Raw genomic sequence first — 27,822 nt, forward strand, 5'->3', positions numbered from 1 at the left:
GAGAGAGAGAGAGAGAGAGAGAGAGAGAGATAATTGTTTAAATCATCAAGGCACTGATGCATAGTCCATAGAGAAATTGAATTTGAAACAAATGAGATGGAAGTTAAAACACATGGGTATCCTTGAGGCAAATTAATGACATAGCAGTACATCGATTTTAAGAGGGGGACAGTTGAAGGCTAAGGAGGGTAATCATTTAAAATGATTACCTAGGAGAAGGAAATATTTAAAGAGCAGCAGTGAAACATCTTTTGTGTCCATTTTTGCAATGACGCGCCATGATTTTCGTTGTCTATGTATGTTATTTATTGTATTTAATTCAGAAGTTAAGGGGATGTAAAAGTCTAGTGGCATCCAGCATACTGTTCTACGAGGCAGACCACTGGAGGAGCAAGCCCTCCCCAATGTGTCACTACCTTAGATTGTTCAGTAAGAGTCAGCAAACACGGAAGGAGGCCATTCAGCCCATCAAGTCCTAATAGAGCAACCCCATCAGTCCCATTCCCTGTCTCCTTGTTTCCCTGTGACACTGTAACTTATTCTCCCTCACATGCCCATCAGCTCCCCTTTCATTCTTTTCCTACTCACTTGCACTAAAGAGTAATTTACAGCAGACAATTAACCTACCAACCCGTGGGTCTTTGGGATATGGGAGGAAACCAGAGCACTCGGGGGAAACCTACACGGTCACAGGGAGAACATGCAAACTCCACACACATAGCGCCCAAGGTCAGGATCGAAACCAAGTCCCCGGAGCAGTAAGCAGCAGTGCTAATTGCTGCACCACTGCACTGTCACAGTGTAACAGGTTATACTCTGTACCTCCCACGCCATGTGGAACTCTTAAACGATGGACGGCTGTTTAGTGGGATCTAGCTTGCTCAAATCGATTGCCAGCTTTCCTCCGTAACACTACTAACAACGATTAATGAAGCACTTTGAAATATAAATGGTGTTACAGAAACAGATTGCTCTATGCATTGTCTTGTTAACGCTCAGATCCATTAACTCCTTCAGAACATATGGGTCAGAATTACAGGGATTCAAATTCAAAATGATCTCAGAGACAGTAACATGAACTAGCAGGGAAAAACACGAGAGCCTGATTGATTTTCTAACCAATCCCAACGTCACTTTTCCATGTAATCAATCCCACTAATGATGAATATTTTATTGTGAATGTAGCAGCATTATTTTGAAACTATGACAGCATTAACTGGCTCTCCATCTGCTGAAACTTTTTGCATCTGTGACGGGCTTTCTAGTTTAGCTGTGTAATAGCGTCCTCAAAGAGAGCATGTGGCCGCCCCTAAGGTTAATAGAGTTTGATCGAAGAAAGTAAAAACTTCTGCTTTTGTGAAATCGAGAAGAGGCTGGCTACTTATTGCAGAACCTGGACAAACCTAGCAGAGTGCTTTGGTTTCTCACAAAGGGTGGGCAAAGAGCTGTGGTTGAAGAGGTAGGTTCAGACCAAAGAAGAAATGGAGCCAAGCTTTAGGGCAAGAACTCCAAAGGTCAGGGGAATGATGGCTAAAGGTGAGAGTATGAACTGGAAAATTGATGCTCGGAGATCCACACAACTGATAGGAACAAGGAATATAAGATAGTCACTAATAAATCCAAAGGAGAATACAGGATTACCCCAGGAAGCGATGAGATTACAGAATGTACATACGAGCATACGGATTAGGAGCAGGAATAGGCCATTCAGTCCCTCGAACCTGCTCTGCTACTTAAGATCCTAGTTGATCTGATTGTAACCTCAACTCTGCATTCCTGTCTACCTGTGATAACCTTTCATCTCTTTGCTTATCAAACATCTAACCACTTCCACCTTAAAAATATTCAAAGGCTCTGTTTCCACTGCACTTTAAGGAAGAGAGCACCAAAGACCCACAATTCTCTGAGAGAAAAAAAAACTGGTAATTGGTTTATCATTGTCACATGTACCAAAATACAGTGAAAAATGTTGTTTTCCATACAGATCATTTCAAAGCATGTACATCAAGGTAGTACAAAGGGAAAAGCAGTAACATAATGCAGAATAGAGTGTTACAGTTAAAGTTACAGAGAAAGTGTAGCCTCAATATCTGTATTAAATGGGCGACCTCTTATTTTTAAAGAGTGACCCCTCGTTCTAGATTCTCCCACAAGAGGAAACGTCCTCTCCACATTCACCATGTCAAAGACCCCGTCAGGACTTTACAAAGTATTTACAGCACAAAAAAAAGACCATTTGGCCCATAAGGTGCACACTGGCATTTCTGCTCCACTGAAGTCTCCCCAATCGTTGAACTGTATCATCAATATGTTTCTCCCTCCCGTACAAATCCAGCTTCCTTTTGAATACTAATGTGCTATTCACCTCATCCACTCTATGTAATGGCAAGTTTGACTCTCTCTACCATCATCAGGAGCTTAGGAACAGGAGAAGGCCATTCAGCCCCTTGAGCTACTTCTACCACTCAGGTTGTTGTTTTGCAAGAGTTGAGCAGTCCAGGCTGACCTGCAGATATCCTTCATGACAGGGATGTTTTTTTTCTCATAGTTCTGAGTGTGCAGTACTCCTTTAATCTTTTATGACAGTGGATCCATCCAAACTATCAGAGGGGACATCCACCAAGTTAGCATGTTGGATATCCACATAAAAGGTGACAACAGAGAATACTGGAAATACTCAGTGGGTCAGGCTGAAAGAAACTGACTTAACGCTTCAGGCCAGTGACCCTTCATCTTTTCTGGCCTGAAACATTGACTCTGTTTCTCTCTCCACAGAGGCTGTCTGACCTTCTGTGTGTTTCCAGCATTCTCTGTTTTCACCTTTTATGTGCAACTATTTTGTGGCAGACTTCCAACATCTGCAGGATTTTATTTTCACGCCAAAGAAGTGACAGATAAAATACTTGAAAGGGACACCACCGTCGCTTACATTATGGAAGGGAGGCAGCAGCTGCTTGGGACACAGAGCTTTCACTGGGCTGGGTGCCCAGTAAGTGGCAGCTTCGTGGCATCAAGACTTCCTACCCCAACCCTGAAGCTTACATCAGTGGCAAGTGATTCAAGTTAGTTAAAGTGCAGGTGGGTTATAACCACAGAAACATAATTAAGTTGTTCAGTGGTAGAAGTCATTATAGAGCAATCCACAGTGCCCAGGGTGTTGGGATGCTCAGATTAACGGCTTCTGGTAGACCAGGAGTATCTGCTCCAGCCCTGGCTAACTCTCACCTAAAACAATTAACTACTTTATCCCATGAGAAAATGTTCACCAGGAAATGGATTGGGGCAATATAACCTCAGTCACAATTGAAATGAGAACAAAAGAAATATGAAATGGAGTGTAATAAAGTGGATTTTTAAAAAATAAGTTCATGTTAATCCTTCTTGCTACTGTAATTCAGAAACTCAGTACAATTCTGTCAGATTTTCCAGATTCCAAATTAGCAGGAGAAAATTAGCCAAGAAACACCATCGAAGATACCCAAGACAATTAAACATTTAACATTTCTATACCAGGCATGGGGAATGAGCCTTCCTGGGCTAACTGCAAGACATTCGAAATTAGCTTGTTCTGCACTGTGCTCAACTACATAAGCCACTTGAGAGCCCATAAATAGATCAACGGAACGAAGACCATCATCTCTCGACCTCGAGGGATAGCCACGACGACGACTCAACTACCTCTTTCTGTATTTCAGCATAACCTTTCCAAAAATATTTATCCAGATCTCTTTTTAAAAAAAAATAAATCTGTGATTTAACATACACAATTAATTCATATTGGCTCTGGTTCAATTGGCAACACTTTTACCTCTGGTCAGAAGATTGTGGGTTCATGCACCACTTCAGAGTCTCAACCACAACCTAGGCTGAAGCCCCACCACAGCACATAGATGCTGTACTTCAAAGAGCCATTAAACCAAGGTTATTTCTCCGTTCTTTGTTGGGTGTAAAAGATCCCATGGCACTATTTGAAGAAGAGCGGGGGTGTGCTCCCTAGGAGCTCATTTTAAAACAATACTAATATTTCAATGTGGGAATTACAGCTTGCCAGAATTGATTTTATTGTTTATCTTTGGATCCCTATGCTGTTCCTTGGCCGTTTCCCACTGCTACTTTGGTATCTATAAAAGCTGACAGAATTGCATTGAGTTTCAGAATCACAACATGTAAGATCGACATGATTTTTCTTAAATCCGCTTAATTATTCCTTTTTTAAAAATCCATAATTAAGCCTTTAATTTTTCTTTAATAGACGTAACAACTAATGAGTAGGAACATTTAAGAATTTGCCCAGAGCGTTAAGCCACTCTGAAAGTCAAGTTAAAACGTATGGAAATTGATCCAATGGGATTTTGAAAAATTACTGAAATAACTTCTTTACGATTTAGAATATTGCAACGCAAAACAGTTCGACTGTTATCTAATATCTAGGCCAGCCTGACAGTGCAATATTACACAACATCAGTGACGGGTTTTCTTTATTTTATGAATTGGGGTTGCAGCGTTAAAGCGTATTTTTAGTGTTATCGTGCATCAGTTTTTTTTGCAATTATACAGCAGACATTTGACGACATTTCTGCATTATAGCCATGATTCCCAAACTAAACAGGTGCTACTCTCTTGTGTATAAATGAACGTTAGTTGCTGGGCAACTAACGCACATTCTAAAACGCACATTCTATAACGTCCGATTGCTGGTCCGGACAGAAACGCACGCCATTTGGAAAGAGAGGTCGCTCCCCGTCACACGAAGGATGTGGAGCGGTATTTCCGCCCTGTGAGTGACTTCGGACTGTTGATTGACAGAGGCGCCAGCCTCGGTGCGGTTCAGAAATATGGGCAGCATCGTGGTTAAATGCGCGGTGACAGATTTGGCCATTCAGTGGGCTCTCTGGGCTGTGTCAACCATTCTCCAGACCGAGAAGTTTTACGATTTGGCAGGTATGGTGTTGAGTTGGGGCCGGGCGGTACTGGACTGTCGCGGTGGAGTGGTGAAAATTGACAAGCAATTTACAAAGAAATGTACAGGTGGTCTCTCACAAGCTGGGGCAATGGACCAGGAGTGTGAATTGACTTTTTTTCCTCTGGCTCAATACTAATAAAACCTTTTCTCCTCTCAATCTTTTGAAGGACTTCGAGCGGGCTTTTACGTAATAGTCTGTTTGAATGTTATAAAACATTTTTTGGATCTGCCCGTCGCAAACACTTTTGTCATGATCTGTCAGTTGGTAAATCTTTATTAATCTCAAATATCCTTTCAAATCATGTGAGAAAAATATAGTGCTCGGCCACGCTTCGACCGTTGAACGCTGCTTTTTAAAAAGACTCGAACAATTGAGACCGTTTTACTTCAGAACAGAAGGTTCGATAGAACTTTAAATTATGACGGGAGGGGTTTAACGATTTAGATGGAGAATGGGGGTAGAAAATATCATAGCAATTGATGAGTGAAGGAAAAAGCGACGACATGAGAATTTTTCACAGTAATGAAACCCACTGCCTTGAAGGGCAGGGAGACCAGATCCTAAAACAACAAGCAACATTGAATTTGATATTTGGAAAGGCTAAAGTTTGATAGCTCTGGGGAAGTAGTAGGAAGAGTGGGACTAATTGATAGCTTTTCAAAGAAACAGTAGAGGCTTGATGGATTGATTGGCCACCCTCCAATTTTTAGCTGGAGTTATTTGAATACAGTATTAGGAAGGGATATGAGAACAGGTGGGCATGTGGGATGTGAATACCATTCACACCAAGGAGATACATGGGTAGTCTAGTTAGGTTCCGCAGCCTGCGCGTTGTAATTTCTGTGCCATAAGCGTATAACAATTACAATGGGTGTTTCTCTTCTGTTTCTCAGGATCTGTCATCTTGTCTCTATGCTGCTGACAAATATCTTTCAAATTCCTCACTTCCATTAACATGTTTGCTTGTTTACAGGATCGGGGACTTTAATCATATTGACTCACCTGAGTTACAGGTGGAATGGCACTAGTTTCCTGAGACAGCGAATACATGGTGCATTGATAACTACATGGGGCTTAAGGTGAGAATGCAAAAGAACAGATTGAGAATGTAAATCTGAACCAAGTCTCCATCCTGCCTTATTCTGCCTTATTGTTCTGTACAGTCTGATGAAATGGGAGGTTGGGTGGGAGGAGAAAATCACTGTAATGCTGGAGGAACTCAGCAGGCCAGGAAGCATCCATTGGAGAAAAGCAGGCAGTCATCGTTTCGGGTCCTGACCCAAAATGTTGACCACCTGCTTTTCTCCACGGATGCTGCCTGGCCTGCCGAGTTCCTCCAGCATCACAGTGATTTTCATCTAGCTTCCAGCATCTGCAGTCCTTTGTTTCTCTTGGGTGGGAGGAGAGTTAGAAATTCAATTGCACTTGGAAATATGCACTAAAATGGTGTAAAGCCCTCAGCACCTCAGGCAGAGGCTGTGGAGAAAGAAACAGTGTTAATATTTCAGGGCTGTGACCTTCTGACAAAAGGCCAACAACTTGAAACATTAATACTGTTTCTTTCTCCACAGGGAAGGGTGGTGAGCAATGTTTCTGGCTCTGGTACCTGCTAGAAGATGCACATTTATGGGCGGGACTGGGTTTAATTGTGAAGCACGCTACAGTCAAACAGCCAGCTACCAATCTATGTTACTAAGTTTTTGTACGAAGTATAGCGATAGGAGGAAAGAACAGGGACTAGCACACACTTAATGGGCCAAATGGCCTCCTCCTGTGCTGCCCTGTTCTCTTGATTCCATGACACCTGGCAATGATTGGAATGGTCACTTCAAGGCAAAGATGGAATTACTCAAAATACAGTTTCTTCTGGATTTATGACCAATTTAAAAAGTGTCAGGTTCTTGATGAAATTCAAGTAATTAAATAAATTTGGAAGAAAAGGGATTAGTAATAGTGATCACGAACAATGTAAAAGCCCAAACTGGTTCATTACTGATCTTCAGGAGAGGAAATCTGGTGTCCTTAACCCACTTGAACCTTTATGTGACTCCGAAGCCACTTAGCATGGCTGATTCTTAACAGCCCTCTGAATTGGCCTTGCTAACTATCGGGTTCAAGCAGGTATTAGGGATGGGTAATAAATTTTGGCCTTGCCAAGAATGTCCATATCCAATGAATGAGTAACGAAAAGAAAAGTTGGTCCCATGTACCAAGCCATGAATTTACTCTTGTGCAAAGTGATAAAAATCCAGTTCTGTGGCATGATCCACTACTGACCATACCAGTGTAGGAAGTAAGTGATCGTTCATCTCCTTCAGGCAGTCCTTGCCTGCATGCAGCAAGACATTGCCAACAATCAGAAGTGCAAAGGCAAGTGCCAGGTTTTCATTGCACTCCACAAGTGCCTAACAATGGCCATCTCCAACAAAAGGCAGTCAAACCATTTCCCCTTGGCATTCAATGCCATTACCATTATCCAAACTGGCACCGTCCGCTCCTGGGGAATCACCTCTGACCATCTTCTCACTTCATTATTGTCGGGATGATATTTTTGTAAGTTTAAAGTGAAATTAAATAGAGGTTGGTCAATAGATGGTCATCTCTCTTACACAATGCCTTTACCAATAGCCAGGAAATCATTCTAATTCAATCCTAATATTGACCAGGACCAACTATAGGTTGAAACTGTCATTCTGTGGTCTGGCAACTCCCGTGGTCCAGCATGTTTTGAATCTGTGGTACAGATGTATACTTATTAACTAAAATTTAAAATTAGATCTGTACTAACCTGTAGCTAGTTAACCTACCAGTGCAACTTTTGCGATCTCAGCTGACAGCATGTCCGACTGACAGTTCTTAGAACCCTTACATGACCTGGGGAGTGTCTATACATAAAAAGAGCAGTTCTTCTGCTCAGAGGAAGGTGTTCAGGGGCAAGTTCTGTGGTCTGGCATCAATCAGGTCCCAAGAGTCCCAGACCTGAGAGTTTCAACCTGGAGTGTAATTACACAGATTGTTGTCAGAAAATGGGGACAAAGTACCTCTGGACCCATAGCAAGTATCCATCACTTTACGCCACACGGTGTGTTGTGGCTTCAGCTCTCCATGTGAAATACGGGGCGCTACTCTCCCTCCAGGGAGTCTTATCACTTTGTTTTGGGAAGGATATGCTCGCAGTAGGGAGACTTCAGGATTGTTGCCTGAAGTGGAGAATTATAGTAAAGAGGAGAGGCTGGCTGGGCTGGAGTCATTTTCTTTGAAACAGGAGACTGAGGGGAGACAAATCAAGCTTTATAAAGTTAAAGCCAAAACAGGGTGAACTGGGAAGATCTACTTTACTCGTCAGAGAGATCAATAAGGAGATAGAGAATGAAATTGATTATTTGAAGATTAGAGAGGATTTGAGTGAATTAACTTTTTCATCTAAAGAACGGCAGGGATCTGGAAGCCACTGCGTGAAGGCGTGGTGGAGGCACAGCCCCTCACTGTGTATGAACAGTATCGGGATGAACACTTGATGCACTATGAACTGAGAGCTGGGAAGCAGGATTAGTTTCAATAAGACTCTTTCAGCTGGCACGTGCAATGGTCAGCACGGACTTGGGCTGAAGAGCCTGTGACTGTGCTGTGTCTCTCTATGACTTTATGTTCCCTTGGCCAATATGGGAAGAGGAGCACCTCTAACTACAACAAGAATAATACATATGGAAAGTTATGCAGTGGCTCAGTGGAGGAAATGAATTGTAAAGCCCAATCCAGCGTAACGTCTGAGGACTATTTCTTTCGATTCCAGACTGGGCTTGTTCCTGTTCCTAAGAATGTTAAAGGAAAGCCAGGATCGACGCTTCAATCACCTTCGCAACAATCCTAAAAACTTATTTGTTTATTGGACTATTCAAGGTGAGCTTCCTTTTTAGATTAAGTTTCCTTAAGTCTATTTACCGATTGTCTGCTTTTCACATTCAGTTGTTTTGAGTCCCTTTCCTCTAGCTGACAGGGTGGTCACCACTGCGTCAGATACCGGAAGGAACCAAGGACTGTGAGTAGTGAGGGGTGCAGCAAAGGGTGGGTGGGTGGGTGGGAAACATGTTGACTCCACATAGTATCAGTCAGATCAGAAACTCAGTCGTGGTTCAAGGGCATTTAGGGATGGGTAATAAATGCTGGCCTTGCCAGGAATGCCCACATCCCATAAACGCATTTATTTTAAATAAATTTAATAATGAGCTTTTATTTCATTATATTGCAGGAGAAATGGGGCACTTAATACCTCCACTCAGTTACTCCACTGCAATCCCTGTTCCATTCTCTGTATACTCGAGGTTGTCCAAAGCTTTGCTGCAAATGTCCCATCTCACACGGTCCCATTCACCCTTGCTCAGTTGAAGGGGTTGTTGGGAATGGGTAACAACTGCAAGCAGCACCTACATCCCGTTGGGGAAAGGGGGGGGTGGGGGTGGGTGGGAGGAATTTAAAAGGTGTTTGGTTCCAGATCAGCCATACTCCCTTTTAATGGCAGAACAGACTCAAGGGGTGTTGTTGAAATCTCAGCTCTTGTTCCTAACAATCTGCTGAAGGAACGCAGTGGGTTGAGCAGCAGCCGTAGGGAAAAGGAATGGTCAGCACTTCAGGTCAAAAATCTGTATTAGGACAGGATGCAGGGATTCAACCCAAAAAGTCAACAATGCGTCACAGATGCTGCTCGACCCGCTGAGTTCCTCCAGCGGATTGTGTGTTGCTCCAGATTCCAGAGTCTGCAGTCTCGTCTCCATCTCCTGTTCCTCATGTTTCTGCTTTCTAGGTATTTGGATCTTCCTCACACTCCTTCCAACACTAATTTTAAACACTCAGAAAAAGGACATACCTCTGTGTGCCCGAGACTTCATAGGATGGGCAATCTGGGCTTTCGGCTTTATTCTGGAAGCAATTGCAGACCAGCAGAAGTGGAATTTCAGAAGTAGCATTATAAGTGCTGTAAGTGCTCTTGTACTGTACATTGAGAGACCTGCATGCAATTGTACCCAAATCAGATAATGCACAGGTATGGTAAACAATAAGTGGTTTGTTAGTCTTTACCATAAAGGGATATTACACAGCTGGAATCGTAGCTATAGTTTTCATCTCCCTAAAAGTACAACAAAAGTGCACTAGGTCAATTCCTGGGATAGGGGTATCAGGATTGATCTAGGAGATTACATAGGTGAGGACAATATCCCCTAAAATTTAGAAATTGATCTCATTTGAAGCAAGGTTATTAAAAGTATTGACATTGTTGCATAGTGGAAAGATGTTTTCCCCTTGCTTGGGAAAGTAGAACAGGGGAGTGGTTTTCATGCAAGTGGTTGGCTATTTAGGACAGAGACAAGGAATGATTCTATGCAGCAAGTTGTAAAGGTGAGTATGTTCTGAAGTATTAAGGTAACTGAGGATTGAAGTGGAAGATCAACCATGATCTTGATGAATGGCAGAAAAGGCTCAGGGCTGAGTGACCTACTTAATTCTTGTGACTTATTTTTTTTGCTTTGTGGAGTAGTGAAGGCAAAGGCAAATACAAGGCCATGTTCTTGCAAGGATTTCACAGCATTGCAATTTTCTTCTCTCTCATCAGGACAGATTCATTCGCCATGGGCTCTGGGCGTACAGCCGACATCCAAACTACTTCGGTGAAATGCTTCAGTGGACTGGCCTGTTCATCTCTGCTTCCACTGTAATGAAGGGAATGGAGTACATCAGTGTCTTCTCTCCAGTATTTCTGTGGTTCTTACTCACCCATGTAAGTAGAATTCCCATTCTGGAAAAGCAAGCCATGAAGAAGTGGGGACATGATCCCGCTTACCTTGAATATATCAGCCATACTCTGCCTCTGTGGTCATTCGGAATTTAATGAAAGCTTCCTTCATTACCCCTTACCCCTATTCATTTTGTATATTTTTGTTCTAGAACTGGTGGTCAATGGGTTTCTCGGTCAACAAGCCACTTTTTTAAAAAGGAAAAGGAGATCCGGAACATGTCTTCTCAACTGATGACCCCAATGCCTTAAGATTCTTACCGTGTTACATTTTGTTTTACAACCCTGATGTAATAGAATTACAGTGGAATGGTGAGGAGAAACATTGTTTCTAACCCTCAGTTTAAAAATAGTTTTGGAACAAAAAGTTACTGGAAGTTAATAGTTCTCAATGTCACTTATTCAAGGAAAAAGGTCACCAATTCATCAGGAATTTTTGCAACAGTTGTACACAACTTCTCACCCTCAGGTGAATAAAGAACTCCCACTAAATCAAGGACCAATCTAAGCGAGAAATTTAGCAAGTTTTGCACAATGTTCATTGAAGTTGAGACATATTTTTAAAATCCACAAATAGCCTGATGTAGGATGAACTGCTGCCTTGTTACACCTGCACAACAGCCTGATTTACAAAGTGAGATCTATGGAACAGGTCATGCAGATTTTCCAAGTGACATTGTTTGAAGTTCCTCAACTGTTTAAGAAAATAAATTCTGGCTTTCAACACTTATAAATTTGTGCTCATTTCAAAAGACAGTTTTCACTGGTTGGGGATCTTAAACTTGTATGAATTCAAGTTACTACAGTCAATTCAATAGGATTTCAAGAGTATAGCAAAACAATCTGGCATACTCAGCACTTTAGATGTTATTCCAATTAATACTTCACTTTTTCAAAAAAAAAGTGATACATTTCAGTGAACCTGGTAAGTTACAAGTACAGGAACCAGGGCCTTGGTTTGCAAAAGGGGGCATGGGAATCAGCACCCAGTGATGAGTCAGATGCTGAACAATCAGCAGCTTCTCAGAATTTTACATCTTCAAGTGCATGAGATGGAACTTGGTATAGGGGAGGTGACACACATTGGCATGCTTAAGGCAAAACTTGGAAGAACACAGGTGAGAGGAATAGGTTGAAGATAAGATGAAATCATATGAGGCTCATATGATAATGATCATCAGTGGCATAATTGGCTTGAGTCTTTGCCTTAGTCTTTAAGCAAGCCTGCATTCTAGTACCAGGGACCAAAATTTAATCTTGTGTGCCAATCAAGGATTGCACGTGGCCAGGAATTTTTCTACCATAAGGCTATCCACTAAAATTAGTGCAGGATTACATCAGAGCTCTCCAACTGAAACAGCAACCTTTCAGAAGATGAAATTCAGGCTCAGCTACTTCAGGGCCAAGACTTGTGTCTCACTGTATCCATGTCCTACTTGTCTGCAGCAACTGAGGAATCTTAGTCCTTCAGTAATGCAGCGAAACAAGTCAAAATTTTGTCGCCTAATGCATGTGTCTGTTGTAGACTAATTTGTAGCGGTCAATAGTGAATGATCCCCTTACTTTTGTATTGTACAATTAGTTGTCCAGCAGAGAACTTGGAATCAGATGAAAATGGTCTTTTAGCCACTTTGATAAGTGCTTTCATCTTTTCCTTTAAATGTTCTCCATCTTTGGTATATACTATACCAAAGATGGGGGACATTTAATATCATGATTAAATTAGAGCTTTCAATTCAAATGTTCAGCCTGCCAAGTTGACCTTAAACAATAAAAGGCTATCAGTGTTGTAAATTTTGAACATTCTTCTGAAAGAAATCGGCATTTAGTTTAAGACTACACAGATATTTACTTTAGGTTCAGTTGGTTTCACTCAAGTTGCAAGACTTGTGGAACTAACTTCTGTCACTGCATTACCAGTTCAAGACAGCACAAACAGGATTTATTTTCAATTCTGTTAAGTGACCACATGTTTATGGGCATATATTGTTCAAATACAAGTTGGAGAGCTCCAACATGGCAGAAATCCTTGAATAAAGCTCATAAAACAATGTATAACCAGTTTGCAGCAAATACCACTCAAGGCCATTTTTAGTGCACAAAAAAGTGACTTGGAGTGATAATTTGGTACAATCACTCCAATATCATTTGTGAAGTCGAATATTCATAAGATTACATAGCAGACTCCCTTGTATCCAGTTAATACACTTGCTTTGCACAATGAGCCACATTTTTGCCAAGTGTCGATTTACCATTTTAAGCATTGCTATTTCAGTGCCGACTTGGTACACGAATTCATGTTAGGTTGGAGTGCGATTAAATAAACAAACAGATTACAGGGAATGCAAGATTCAGAACGTGGCCCATTGTTTAGATCAGTGCACCCTTCAAAAGGAAATCCTGGAAAAGGATCGACAGAAATTTATCCAGTCTTGAGAGACTACCCTCAGCTGCTGCCATTGCTGAAATAGCACACAAGCATAAACTACATATTGTGGTCTTTTCGATTCCACCCCACACAAAAACAAGTGACAGCCATGCATTGTTCAAAGGGTCTTTTGCTTCACAAAATATTGAAGTGTTCATCTACTCCAATATACTGAAGTCAGGAGAAATAAGTCACATACTGTTTGGAATTGTCTAAATGAAGCAGAGAGATCAACAGATCTTTAGGTGGAGATTCACAAGTCAAAAAAAGTAGGACACCAGGTAAGCAGGATTGCAAACAAATGACAGGGATTCATTTCTGAGGAATGAATGCACCACCTTGGTTAAGCCACATGAGAACTGTCCATATTATGAAGGGGACAGTGGCACTGGGGAAGTTGCAAAATAATACAAGGATAGCAGAACTAAGTGGTTTTGACTAGCAGGAAAGGCAGAATACACCACAGCCCTTCACTAGAAAAGGATGCTGCTTTGAGGTTGGGAAGAATATCTGATAGAAATCTTTAAAATTACAAAGCAGCTTCATAGGGTGACTGTTTCCACGTGTAAGGAAATTCCGCAACCTAAAGGACACCAATTGCAACATACTAATGAATCCAATCAAGAAATCAAGAGTTAATGAAAAAAATGCAGACAAATGAAATACTGGAAATATTCAGGTCAGGTAGCATTTGTGGAAAGAGAAACAGAATTAGCATTTCAGGTCAAACGGTCGGGAGAAAGCTCTTGTCCCAGAGGGTTGTTAGAGTGGCTGAAGACTATATCAGATGCTTTTAAGGGTCAGTCAGATAAGTATAACAGAGAAAGAAATGGGTTATATGTGCAAGGGTTAGTTGACAATGGTGAGAGGCGGATGGTATGGAGCATCAACAGCAATTGGAACAGTTTGGCCGAATAACATGCAAATTCTACAGGACAGACTCGTGCTCAGTGAAGTGGATCTGGGCACACAACTCAATGTTGGGATATCAACAATTCCCTGCAAGCGTTTGTATTCAAAACATACCAGCATTTAAAAACCTTCAAAATGGCACATTATCATTGTGAAGATGCACTGGTCAGTACTACAATTCATTAAAGCAGAGCAACTTCAGGCACAACTTAGTTCATTTACTTGCAGAGAGAAAACATGTCCCAGTGAGGATGAGGTGATCCCACAATAAACAGCAAAATAAAAAGGCAAACACAAGAGTTCATCACTGCAGTTATTTAACTGAAGCTTTTGAAACATTGGGGCATTCATTGCACAAGAGTACAGTGAAAATTACATACAAAGCAATTTGCCATTTAAAATGGCATTCAATTTTTAGTATTTATCAATAAAGCTGCAACAATCACAGATATCCTCAATTGGTTATGAGCACTTCATAGACAAAAATCTCCAAAACTAAATCTTTACACTTTCACAGAATCCTGTGGCTTCTGTTGCAAGCAAAATGAAAACAAAGCCATGAATTGACATGCTGCATTAATTTTCATTAGTATTTAACATGGATGACTCAAAGTTTGCAAGAAAACATGTTTTACCACAGCTCGACGAAATATGGTTGCTGATGAAAGGACACTACTGTACTGCTAAGGCAAATTTCAAATGGACAAGAAATCTTTGGTGCAGACTATTTTATAATTGTCACTCAAATAACCAAAAGAGCTATTTATATATAAAAAAGACCAAGTAAAGCAGAAAAGGTGTTTACACACTGTATAAAATCTACATCAATATTACATCATAATCTAGTTTGGAATCCAGTCTGCATAACTTGGAGGCAATGTGCTTTTACTTTTGGTCAGAATATTCTACTTAGGCATCGAAAGTATTCAATAATTCTGCACAATATTACTATCACAATATAGCATATTACTGTGTAGGCATTGATATACTTGTGATATTTCAAATCATAAAGATAAACATCATTCTGTGTACAAATTCTGCACTTCAAAACAGAGAAGTTACAATGTTCACACACATACACAGAGGCATTACACACAGATTGAATATATAAAGTACAAAAGTGTTTTCTCCCCCGCCAAAATCAAAGCCTCCAGTCATCACAGATTAGAAAGTATTTGGAGGAATTAGATTTAAATTTACTATATCAAACATAAATTATAATCAAAGGTTTTGCAATACAACTATTGTTAAATGGTATGGTAACCTTAAATTTGAAGACTTTGGAGTCCAGTACTCTGGTGTAAAAAGTGCATTCATGAAACAAATTTCTTTGCTTTGACAATTCAAAAAATACATCGCCATGTCCAGATTGTTAGCACCTCATGCACCCGCAGGCAGTGGTGATTCAATTGGCTTGACAGCTGTTGATGTCAAAGCTACAGCTTTGTAGCACAACAAATAGGCTTAAAAAAACAAGGATTGTTTTGTAACTGGATAAAAACTGCTGCCAATATGATTAATTGGGTTAAAAACTGGCAGAAGTTGGTGCTTGCCTACAATGGGTTGAAAGCCTGCAGGCAGCAAACTCAATTCAGTGGCAGTTCGCTTTGTGGTAGACTCCCACTAGAGGAAAGGCAGAGTAAACATACAAGTCAAATTCAAGGAACTGCTAATAGTACGAAATTACACATAGATTACCGTTAAAAGGTCTTTAACCTTCAGAGCTGCTAAAATAAAAAATGCAAGCATTTAACAGATAACATTTTGTATGCGATTTTGTAGGCCTAATCTCAGGGCTACAGGCACCATGTTTTTTTTGAAGTCCTAATTATTAGCTCCACAAGCAGGCAATTATAGAAAGAAAATCCTGGCAGACCAAGACAAATGTTCAGCCAGCAGCATGAATTATTTCCTGGATTATAATAATCTTTTGATTTACCTGCAAATATCTCCCATTCTGCATTTAACAGCTCCCAAAGCTTTGGACTTTGAGAAACAAGCTTTTACTCTGGGCTGTTAGTGTTAGTTTCCTCCCATACTGTACTGGTTAGCAATAGTTTTACAAGAATTTTAGCCATCTATTTAAAAATAGTCTCAGCACTTTTTTTAAAAAAAAAAGTACAATCACTAACTACATCAACTACATTTAAAGTATTAGTGATTACACATTATCAATCTCATATGGAAAGTATAGTTTATCATATTAGAATAGTATAATGCAGCTGATAATAAAAACTGCAGTTAACACAGAATTGGTTAACATGATGTTCCAGGGAACCTGTGAGAGATTTTGGTTAATTTGCAATTATTTCAACATTGGGGATGCAAAAAAGGTTCCGGTTCGATTGAAGTTGATTGCTGATTTGCTTTTGCTTCCAAACCTGCAAGAAACAGAAGAGCATTAATCTGGGAAGGGACCTTTTCTGGCAACTGTTTACTATTTTGCAAGTAAAATTTACAGGCTTAAAAACTGACCATAGTGGTTTGTGGATCAGAGCTTTAATTCCCTTAAAAAGCAAGAATAACAAGACTGCTGCAGTACTGAGTACACATACAAAATCATTGGTCACTTCTGCTTCAACCAAACAACTTAGCCACATTCAGAATCTCAGGTCAGGCCCCAATTATATGCAGGGGCTCATGAATGATATGATTTACGTAAATCTGACTTGACACAAATTCTACCATACATTTTTAAAGTATTTTTCAAGCTAGTGATAATAATAAAAATGTTTCATGGTATTCATTAATGACTGAATACAGCATTTGTTCCATTAGTTTAATTATGGGTAGCGTTCAGGTGATTATTCAATGAAATTAAATTATAGCAGGTGTATGTAGAGCTATACGATATGAGTAGCTATAGAAAACAGATGTTTCTGACTTAGAGAAATTGGCTAATGGACATTTCTCAGGAACAGAACCCTATTCGTAACCTGGTGACTGCCCGTACAACAATTCAGAACATAGATTTTGTTTTTAATGTTCATTCTATAAAATATTACAAGAAATCAAGGATCCTTCACTCATCCTTAGCTTTGGGCAAATAAATTGTTGGGGCAGTGCTCGAATTTGCTGTATGGATTGAGAAGACAGGCTCACTTGCAGAGTTAAGAACTTCATACAAAAGGCAAGGGTGGGGGAAAAGAAATGGATAAAATATGGGAGCTGATCATGTCCTGGTTGTATGCCAGACGGCAGGTTACCTGTCCTATCACTGTTAGGACAGGTAACCTGCTGGTGTTTGTTAATAGGAGATACTAGAAAAACAACTCATCATTGTAACTTGAGATGCTGGAGCACAAGATTACACCATCTTGTCTTATAGCAAGTCTATTTGACATGCGTTGTTTGGTACTTGAATGGACCAATCAACAAAATTTTAAGTGGCTACCATTCAGAATATACCATATTCTACCTTCTGAAATTGTGTTGTGCAGATACAATATATTCTTAATAACGGAGGAGAAAGGAGCAGTTTTGTGCTCACAATATTCCCAATTTTAGCTGTTACTCCCAAGTGTAACCAAATGGAAGTCAACAATGCTACTCAGAAGTTCAGATGAGGAGCAGTAGAAACGAGGTCAAGGGAGAAGCTTGTGTGCGAGACACTCAAGGGAGAATACACAACATCAGATCATCGCAAATCACTTGGATGCAACAGATAACTGATTGCAAGTCAACCACTCTGTCCCAGAAGTGACCAAAATAAAAGCTGGCACATAACATGACAAATAAATGGCATGTTCCAATTGTTACGGATTAGGTTGCTATTTGGTGAATGTCCCTTTAAGATATAGTACAGTTGTGTCCCTGTCTGTGTGGCGTTATTACGACAACAGGAGATAATGACGTGCTGACGTTTTGGCAGTCAGGAAAGAGAGAAAGGAGAAAGAGAGACACTGCCTGCTGGTCTCTGTATCGATGGATGAAAAACAATAACTGTCTGTCACAATCCACGTATGGATTTTTGGAATAATCCAGTGGAGTCCACTTTGTCGTTAACCTGTAGAAGGAAACAGGTATTTGTGTAGACAGCCACGTCTCGAATGCCTTTCGGGGTGGCAGATACTTCGAAACAAAGCAGTGGAGATCATCAGTGACTGAGGTGTCGTATGGGTTACATCGTGGAACATTTGGATTTCGTAATTTCTCTCTATTCTCTCTCTACATTTTCTCTTCAGTCAACGGTGGTTTTGCAAAAGCCTTTGCTCACGTTTCACCTTGTGGCTTGCTAAACTGAACTTTGAGAACTATTCCTGGACTTGGAGTTTGGGAATTCGCCACACACTTCGAGTTTAGTTTTTGGGGTTAATGTTTAAGATCTAACATTTTTTATTTTTCTCATTATCATAAGTAGTTATTAATAAAATAGTTTCTAACACTTATACATGACTTGGTGTGTTTCTTTTGTTGCTGATACATAACACAATTATCACTTCTCACAATGGATTCCAAAATGCAGGAGTGGAGATGTACTTACTTGGGGGTGGTCTTGGTCAGACTGGATTTGACTCGTGCTGATAAAGAGCTGGATGAGGGAGTCTTGCCAATCATTTGGTGCTCAGGGGTGGTTAGTGGTCCAAGCATGCTCACTAAGGAAGAAAAAGATGAATTAGGAGATGCAAAGATGAGACCCAAAGTGAAAACTGTAACAAGCTTGAATGGGTTTAGGTTATTTTTTCCATTATCTTTCCTTGTAAACTTGCTCTCTCAGGTCTGCATTTAAACCAAGATTGCTCACAGGCAACCCTTAAACACTGGGTCAGCTCCATCAGCAGGTTAAAGCTGTATTTTGGAAGAGTCTTGCCCCAGGAAACCTGCAGTGTCTTCCTATGTAGCAACATCCCACAGGTCAATATTTCTTGCTGGACCAGCACTTATGTCATCACATGCGTTACTAGAACAATTCTAGAGGCTGGTAAACTCAAGAGGTGAAGGTTTATGAAACTGATAAAAACTTGTACCTGCGTAAATAGAGCCACATTAAGAAAGTACTAAATACTTTCCTCTTAAATTATTGCTCTTGGCCTCCCTTGAACAAAGATCAGAGTACATTGGGACTTTATATCACAGCAGTTACTGTAGGAGACTGAAGACTGGGAGTAGAAAGTCACATTTCCCATTTTTAAGAAATCAAGAGACAAACATACAACTTTACCAGACACTTGCAGAGTCATTTACCCGATTAACAGCTAATTTACTGGTAAATTACTCTGTACCTCCCTCTGCAACTGGATCCTTGACTTCCTTATCAGGAGACCACAATCAGTGCAGATTAGTAATAACACCTCCTCACTAACAATCAACACAGGAACACCTCTAGGACGTGTGCTTAGCCCACTGCTCTACTCTTTACACTCATTGCTATGTGGCTAGGCACAGCTCAGACACCATCTATAATTCGCTGATGACACCACTATTGTTGGCAGAATCTCAGATGGCGATGAGGAGGTGTACAGGAGTGAGGTCATTCGGCTGGTTGAGTGGTATTGCAACAACAACCTCACACTCAATGTCAGCAAGACCAAAGAACTGATTGTGGACTTCAGGAAGGGGAAGTCAGGAGAACACACACCAGTCCTCATTGAGAGGTCAGTGGTGGAAAGGGCGAATAGCTTCTAGTTCCTGGGCGTCAGCACCTCGAAGGATCTATCCTGCCCAACACTGATGCAATCATGAAGGCAGCATGCCAGCGGCTCTAATTCATTAGGAGTTTGAGGAGATTTGGTATGTCACCAAAGACTTGCAAACTTTTATAGATTTACGGCGGAGAGCATTCTGACTGGTTGCATCACCACTTAGTAAAGAGGCTCCAATGCACAGGATTGCAAGAGGCTACAGTGGGTTGTAGACTCAGCCAGCTCCATCATGGGCACAACCCTCCCCACCATCGAGGACGTCTTCAAGAGGCAGTGCCTCAAGGTGGTGGCATCCATCACTAAGGACCCTCACCACCCAGGACATGCCCTCTTCTCATTACCACCATCAGGGAGGTGGTACAAGAGCCTGAAGATCCACACTCAACGATTCAGGAACAGCTTCTTCCCCTCCGCCATCAGATTTCTGAACGGTCGATGAATCCATGAACACTACCTCATTATTCCTTTTTTTTTGCACCATTTATTTTGTCATTTATAGTAATTTTTGTCTTTGCACTGTACTGCTGCCGCAAAACAACAAGTTTCACGTCATACAAGTCAGTGATAATAAACCCAATTCTGAAATTAAAATATTTGCCATCTTGTATTTATGATTTTATTAGTTCACTTACTTATGTATGTACCTATTGAGTTTCATGTGACAAAATGAGTCAGAATATTTACTGAATAAGGCAGAGGGTAAAATTTAAGAGTCAAAACCAAGACTTGTTCTCCACGAACGTTAAAATTCTCCAGTGGTTTCTTGTAGTTATTAATAATTCACAGCTACTCGATAAATGAATCTTCTCACTGAATAGAACTGTTATGGCACAGAAAGGATATTCAGCCCATTGTGTCTATGCTGGCTGCTGTTTGAGCTTTCCCATCAATTTGTGTATAATTCCATCACCCCACTCTTTCCCCACGATCCTAGGTGGTGAATTCCAGACCCTAACCACCCAAGTTTTAAACAAAAGCATTCCTTATATTCCCCTTGTATCTTATAACATTTTGGGCATATCTGTCCTCCACCTCATCCTCAAGTCTTTGAACTAACTGATAATGGGAATGACTTTCTAATGTTGTTCACCATTATCAAATCTCATTTCAACCTTGTTTGCTCCAGGAACTGCGCCAGCCTCTCCATACAGCTGAAATCTCTCACCCATGGCACCACTCCAGTAAATCACTTCTACACCACCCCCACCCCCCTCAGACTTTCAGATCATTCCCAAAGTATGCCGACTCAAATTGGACAATATTCTGGTTTTGCCTGACGAGCATTGTGTCTTGGTTCAATGTAACTTCCCTGTTTTTGCACTGTGACTCTATTCACAAATCCAACAATCCCATATGCTTTACTAATCACTTCTTCAACGGGACCTTGTACTTTGAAGGATTTATGCACATGTACACCTGCTGTCCCAGCATAGCCTTTAGTAGTGCACCACTTACTCCATATTTGTGCCCCTTGTTCTTCCTGCCAAAGTGTATCACTTCATATTGCTCAGATTTAAATTTTGGCTGCCACTTGTCTGTCTATTCAGCCAGTCTCTCTCTACTGAGGAACCACACTTAGTTTATTCAAAACATCTAGTCAGCAAAGTGACGCTATATTTGTTATTTGAATGTCAGAACTGCTGTTAACGACAGCTTTTTAACAAAATGGATACATGGATTACAATAGAGCAAAGCCCTTCACATGACAAGTATAAACTAGTGCATCTCTAGACCTCATCTTTAGATGAGAAGCAATATAAAGTCTAGAGATTTTTCTCTCTAATACTGAAGAAATCAGTTTAACAAGTAACTAATGATTACTTAATTGGCAGTAAACAAAAATGCATTTAAAAGATTTTGACTTGTAACTCACTATCAGGTGCCAATCATAATAGAAAAAACCCAGATTAAGAAAGCAACATGTTAAGTTTGTCAGACTTCGCCACTTTAGAAGCCCCACAATATTGGTGAAGAGCACAGCCATTTTTGCATGCAACAAGATTCTGCCAACTGCATAATTGATCATAGCACAAGATAACTTTTTGATCTTTGAATAGTGCCATGAGATAATTTATATCCAGCTAGACATCCCATAAATTATTTCAACTATCAGAATATGTACTCAAACGCACATCTTAAAAAAAAAGCATAGAACCATACTGTCAATTAGAAGAGACATTAAGTGGTACCTTTTACTTCAGGAGTGCTATAAGCATTGGAATTTTCAATGATATGATTTGGATGTATATTCTCCTGTTCCACCATTGTAAACTGGCTCCAGTACTCCATTGGCAAAGATAGCAAGCGCTCAACCACCTAACAACAAAAAAAGAGAGATTTTGATTAGCCAGGTTTTAAGAGAGATGCACAACAGTGCCTGCTTGCTATCATTTTACTTGCAAACCTTGTGGCAATGAATAACTAACAAGACCATAAAACTGCATTCTGGTCAAAAGATTGAGTTGGAGAAATTCCCTGTTAGCCCACAGCAAAAGGGCAAGGTTCACAACAATGATGGTAAAACAAAACAGTATCACTCCCAAGAATGTTGCATGTAGCAAAAATGCACAAAGTGGCAACATCAGATGGATTTTCAATAGGAAGAACCAGAATTCCTTACAGTCTTGTGCCCTCAGTGAATCAGTGATGGTACGATGTTAGAAAGTTTGCAGTACACACACCAAAGGATTTCAGATTCTGTCTACCAGAAGCTTTGGCCAAGAACCAAATTCAAAGCCTAAACAACCCATTCATTTCACTCTTCCTCAACTTTCGTTGAAAAACATGACAATTTATGTACCTTTGGTTGTTGCTTGGTTTCCTGCAGCATTGATACAGGAGATGGATCAGGTGTGGAGAAACCCACAATTGTTGGGCCAAAGACCTTGGCAAGGTTGATTATGTCCATCTTGCAGTTCGGACTATTAGCTACTCTAAAAGAGAAAAATAGAGTTTGGATCTTCATATCAAATGTGAACCAAAAATTTTGCTACTTTATAGCACTACATGGGTACAGAACCACTTAGCAGGTGCACAGACCACACAAGTAATTATGATGTAATGAAATTCTGCTAGGAAGCTTTTTAAAATGGCTTCAATTAAAATGACTGACATACTAGACCTCCAAATAAATGGCTCTGAATATTCAGATAAAAATTTCTGGAACAGAAAAGTTAAAGTGCTTTAAAAATACATCAAACTCACTATTTCAAAGCACTTTGAAGCTGTACAAATCAGCACAACTGAAGTTCCAATTTACATAAAGTGTTCTAAATTACAAACTACTTGGAGAAGGTGCCCAGGTGGTGGAGAATTATGAAGCAGGCAGATTTATAACTACCTACCTCTTAATGCTACAATCACAACTGCAATTGGACACTAGGAGTTTGATCTGCCCAGTTCATCTACTTCTGGTGGGTTTTAGATTTTAAGTGCTGTCTGTATCTAAGAGAGGTTGGCTAGCCTTTGTCTGCGTAATCCTTAAAGCAGCCCATAAAGCTTGGGTATGCACGTTAACTCCAAGTCCGTGAAAGCAAGAAACCTGAACATTTGCAAACTACACCCCCCTCCCCACCAGAGGTCACCATTTACCACCAACAGTGAGAAAGAAATAAAGGAAAAACATATATAGCTAAAATGAGAATTGGATAGACAGGCTTCTGACCCAAGGTGTTATTCTTAAGTGACCCACTCATTGGCTAAGACAGGTACTGCAAAAAGCTGGAGTCATGTTCTGAACAGATCCCAAACATACCTCTGCAGATGAATTATCAGAAATGCCAAAGTATCTCTGTTGGGTTGTGGCAGCTCACTGATTGTCTGGTACATTGCTGCAATGCTGTTATCTTCATCAGGGATTTCTGCAGAATGAGACACAACATTGGTGAAATAACCAGTGCAACATCCAGGCCCTTGGGCACAGGTCAAAGATGGTGAACTTTGAGAGAAATTGATCACATTTACGTCTCCCAAAACAGAAAACATGCAGTATCAATCTATATTGCATAACTTCATCCCATCACCTCTTCAAAGGAACTGAGCACAATGATATATCACATCACTATTTAGGATAAAATATTCAATTTTAGGTAGGCCAGATAATCACGTGGCTCCTTGAATACAACTCGCAAGCTTGCTTTAAAAGCAGATTTGAAGAGATTTAAAACAAGTGCTTAGATAGCAAGGGAAAACAAATAGTGCTAGAGAGGAGCTTAAAGAAAAAGCAAACACTAGCAGAGACACAAGAGATTCTGCAGATGCTGGAATCTGGAGAAACAAAATGCTGCCTGACCTGCTGATTTCCAGCAAACACTAGTGACTACTTTCCATTTACAAAATGATTTCCTATAACCATTGTACCTAATGTTAAAATCACAAAAGGTATTGAAATTATGCCATTAAACCAACTAAATAGCAGCCTAATTTGTCTTTTTTATTAAGTGAAATGCAAGTTTTACATTAATTTTCTCATCAGGTTTCCAGCCCGCCCCAATCAGTCATCACTGTCAGTTATGTCAACTCCTCCCTGGGGTATGATTTCAGAAGCAGAAGATAGACTTTGGGTAGCCTAGCAAAAGGCTGTTCGACATGTTTTTTTTAAACACAAAAATGTGAGCAAGCTATCTGACCCCACAGAAGGCACCACGGCCATTCCTGGTCATAATACCCACACATGTGGGGTGGAGTTTGTTAAGTGTGTTCAAGAAGGATTCTTGACACAATATGTAGATAAGCCTGCAAGAGGAGAGGCTGTGCTTGATTTGGTATTGGGAAATGAACCTGGTCAGGTGTCAGATTTCTCAGTGGGAGAGCATTTTGGAGATAGAATTATGATCACTATCTCCTTTACAATAGCATTGGAGAGAGATAGGAACAGACAGACTAGAAAGGCGTTTACCTGAAGTAAAGGGAATTATGAGGCTCTCAGGCAGGAAATTGGAAGCTTAAATTGGGAACAAATGTTCTCAGGGAAAAGTACGGAAGAAATGTGGCAAATATTCAGGGGATATTTGTGTGGAGTTCTGCATAGGCATGTTCCAATGAGACAGGGGAGTCATGAGAGAATACAGGAACTGTGGTGTACAAAGGCTATAATAAATCTAGTCAAAAGGAAAAGTAAAGCTTACAAAAGGTACAGAGAGCTAGGTAATGTTAGAGATCTGGTAGAGTGTAAGGCTAACAGGAAGGAGCTTAAGGAGGAAATTAGGAGAGCCAGAAGGGGGCATGAGAAGGCCTTGGCGGGCAGGATTAAGGAAAACCCCAAAGCATTCTACAAGTATGTGAAGAGCAAGAGGATAAGATGCGAAAGAATAGGGCCTATCAAGTGCAGCAGTGGGAAAGTGTGTATGGATCCGGAATAAATAGTGGAGGTACTTAATGAATACTTTATGTCAGTATTCACTACGGAAAAAGATCTGGGTAGTGAGGACTTGTAGCAGGCTGAAAAGCTTGAGCATGTGGATATTAGGAAAGAGGAGGTGCTGAAACTTTTGGAGAGCATCAAGTTGGATAAGTTGCCGGGACCGGATGAGATGTACCCCAGGCTGCTGTGGGAGGAGATTGCGGAGCCTCTGACGATGATCTTCGCATCGTCGATGGAGACGGGAGAGGTTCCAGAGGATTGAAGGGTTGCGGATGTTGTTCCCTTATTCAGGGAAGGGAGTAGAGATAGCCCAGGAAATTATAGACCAGTGAGTCTTACCTCAGTTGTTGGTAAGATGATGGAGAAGATCCTGAGAGGCAGGATTTATGAACATTTGGAGAGGTATATGATTAGGAATAGTCAGCATGGCTTTGTCAAGGGCAGGTCCTGCCTTACAAGCCCGATTGAATTTTTTTTTTGAGGATGTGACTAAACACATCGATGAAGGGAGAGCAGTAGATGTAGTGTATATGGATTTCAGCAAGGCATTTGATAAGGTACCCCATGCAAGGCTTATTGAGAAAGTAAGGAGGCATGGGATCCAAGGGGACATTGCAATGTGGATCCAGAACTGGCTGGCCCACAGAAGGCAAAGAGTAGTTGTCGAAGGGTCGTATTCTGCACGGAGGTCGGTGACCAGCGGTGTACCTCAGGGATCTGTTCTGGGACCCTTACTCTGTGATTTTTATAAACGACCTTGATGAGGAAGTGGAGGGATGGGTTAGTAAGTTTGTGGATGACACAAAGGTTGGAGGTGTTGTGGACAGTATAGAGGGCTGTCAGGAGGTTACAGTGGGACATAGATAGGATGCAAAGTCGGGCTGAGAAGTGGCAGATGCAGTTCAACCCAGATAAGTGTGAAGTGGTTCATTTTGGTAGGTCAAATATGATGGCAGAATATAGTATTAATGGTAGAACTCTTGGCAGTGTGGCGGATCAGAGGGATCTTGGGGTCCGAGTCCATAGGACGCTCAAAGCAGCTGCACAGGTTGACTCTGTGGTTAAGGCGGCATATGGCGTATTGTCCTTCATCAATCATGGAATTGAATTTAGGAGCAGGGAGGTATTGTTGCAGCTATATAGGACCCTGGTCAGGCCCCACTTGAAGTACTGTGCTCAGTTCTGGTCACCTCACTACAGGAAGGATGTGGAAGCCATAGAAAGGGTACAGAGGAGACTTACAAGGATGCTGCCTGGAATGCGGAGCATGCTTTATGAAAGCAGGTTGAGGGAACGCGGCCTTTTCTCCTTGGAGCGACAGAGGACGAGGGGGGACCTGATAGAGGTATACAAGATGATGAGAGGCATTGATCAGGTAGATAGTCAGAGGCTTTTTCCCAGGGCTGAAATGGTGGCCACAAGAGGACACAGGTTTAAGGTGCTGGGGAGTAGGTATAGAGGAGATGTCAGGGGTAAGTATTTTTTTTACTCAGAGTGGTGAGTGCGTGGAATGGGCTGCCGGCAACGGTGGTGGAAGCGGATACGATAGGGTCTTTTAAGAGACTTTTGGATCGGTACTTGGAGCTGAGAAAAATAGAGGGCTATGGGTAAGCCTAGTAATTTCTAAGATAGGGACACATTCAGCACAGCTTTGTGGGCCAATGGGCCTGAATTGTGCTGTAGGTTTTCTGTTTCTATATAGGTGTTTCCCAGCAACATCAGGAACTTGCCTGGTTAGTTATCTCAATGCTAATCCAAAAGGGGCCAAGATTAATTTGAGTCACGTTAAGTCACTGTAAACAAGATCTGACAGTATTGACTAGACTTCAAACCTAGGAATTTGCTTGGAACATAAGCCTCATTTCTTTGGATTTCCTGATTCATTTGCCTCTAAGCTTATACAACTACAATTAGTTCTAAGGAATCAATAAGGCTCCAGACCTTCCCAGCAGCAGTGATAGCAAGAAAAAGCTTCTATTGGAACATATGCATCTTCAAAATACACAGCAGTTGGATTGTTCACTGTCTATACAGAGGGAGACCTACACGTGCAGTTATTCAACACACAGGCTGTTCAATTCTCAACATTATAACTAAAGATCTACCAACCTGATGCCTTCACAAATGCCGAATACAGTTTGAAAGTGACAAGGGGCTCCTTCAAATTCCTTAGAAAGTCCTTCAGAAGCCCACAGACAGCATGAATGTCATCCACTTTACTGAGTAGAGGCAAGTTCTTCCCTCTCAGGAACTTCTCCTTCAGTTCTTTCACTGTGCGGTCACACCCAGAGATTCTGTATAGACCAGTCTAGGAGACAACAATTACTTGTACCGAGCATTGAAACCTAATCAATACTTCATAATTCCAAACTGAAATTTCCTTGGAGATCTTTAACACCCCTTTCAAATGATACACTGCTTTGACAAATAGCCCAATTAACACTCAATTTTAAAAGATTGCCAATGGTCTCAAAATGGAGTCAGGAGCCCTCGCGTCCCACAAACCCCAGTGATTCAGGAAGTGCAGTTTTGAAAAGTGGCAACTGCTCATCACTCGAGCAGCATCTCCTTTTAAGGTGGTAACCCATTACAACACAGTGTCCACGGGCTCGTACTTTAAGCATAATCCAATTCCCAAGGCCCAATCAATGAAAGACTATTTTCTGAAGGACCTCAAGGATCAGAAGAGCTCCTCCAGACCCAACAGAATAACCTGGGCTCTTGTT

The 27,822-nt window shown here is 40.9% G+C and overlaps 2 protein-coding genes across 2 annotated transcripts in view; one reads left to right on the plus strand and one right to left on the minus strand.

Annotated features, from left to right (window-relative positions):
* Positions 1–1,526: 1,526 nt before the first annotated feature.
* si:ch211-210c8.6 (uncharacterized) lies at positions 1,527–11,463 on the plus strand. The gene is made up of 7 exons (XM_052009429.1): positions 1,527–1,536; positions 4,807–4,941; positions 5,938–6,043; positions 8,758–8,864; positions 9,766–9,938; positions 10,573–10,737; positions 10,905–11,463. Exons 1-7 carry the CDS (start codon positions 1,527–1,529, stop codon positions 10,947–10,949), a joined length of 741 nt encoding a protein of 246 aa, XP_051865389.1. The 3' UTR covers positions 10,950–11,463.
* Positions 11,464–14,393: 2,930 nt separating this feature from the next.
* The window catches only part of racgap1 (Rac GTPase activating protein 1), a 39,454-nt gene continuing 26,025 nt past the window's right edge, over positions 14,394–27,822 (minus strand). Inside the window, exons 12-17 of the mRNA XM_052009514.1 lie at positions 27,206–27,404; positions 23,489–23,594; positions 22,535–22,667; positions 21,924–22,050; positions 18,576–18,687; positions 14,394–16,473 (exon numbers count right to left, since the gene is read on the minus strand). Of these exons, the coding sequence (XP_051865474.1) occupies positions 16,398–16,473; positions 18,576–18,687; positions 21,924–22,050; positions 22,535–22,667; positions 23,489–23,594; positions 27,206–27,404 (753 nt within the window). The 3' untranslated portion in view covers positions 14,394–16,397. The remainder of the gene's footprint in view (positions 16,474–18,575; positions 18,688–21,923; positions 22,051–22,534; positions 22,668–23,488; positions 23,595–27,205; positions 27,405–27,822) is intronic.

This window comes from Pristis pectinata, chromosome X, assembly GCF_009764475.1.
Source record: "Pristis pectinata isolate sPriPec2 chromosome X, sPriPec2.1.pri, whole genome shotgun sequence".
NCBI classification, from domain to species: domain Eukaryota; kingdom Metazoa; phylum Chordata; class Chondrichthyes; order Rhinopristiformes; family Pristidae; genus Pristis; species Pristis pectinata.

Coding starts and splice junctions, on each gene's coding strand:
- si:ch211-210c8.6 (XM_052009429.1), top strand. Junction 8,865..9,765: donor TGTTTATTGGACTATTCAAG/GTGAGCTTCCTT, acceptor TCTGCTTTCTAG/GTATTTGGATCTTCCTCACA. Junction 9,939..10,572: donor GAAGTAGCATTATAAGTGCT/GTAAGTGCTCTT, acceptor CTCTCTCATCAG/GACAGATTCATTCGCCATGG.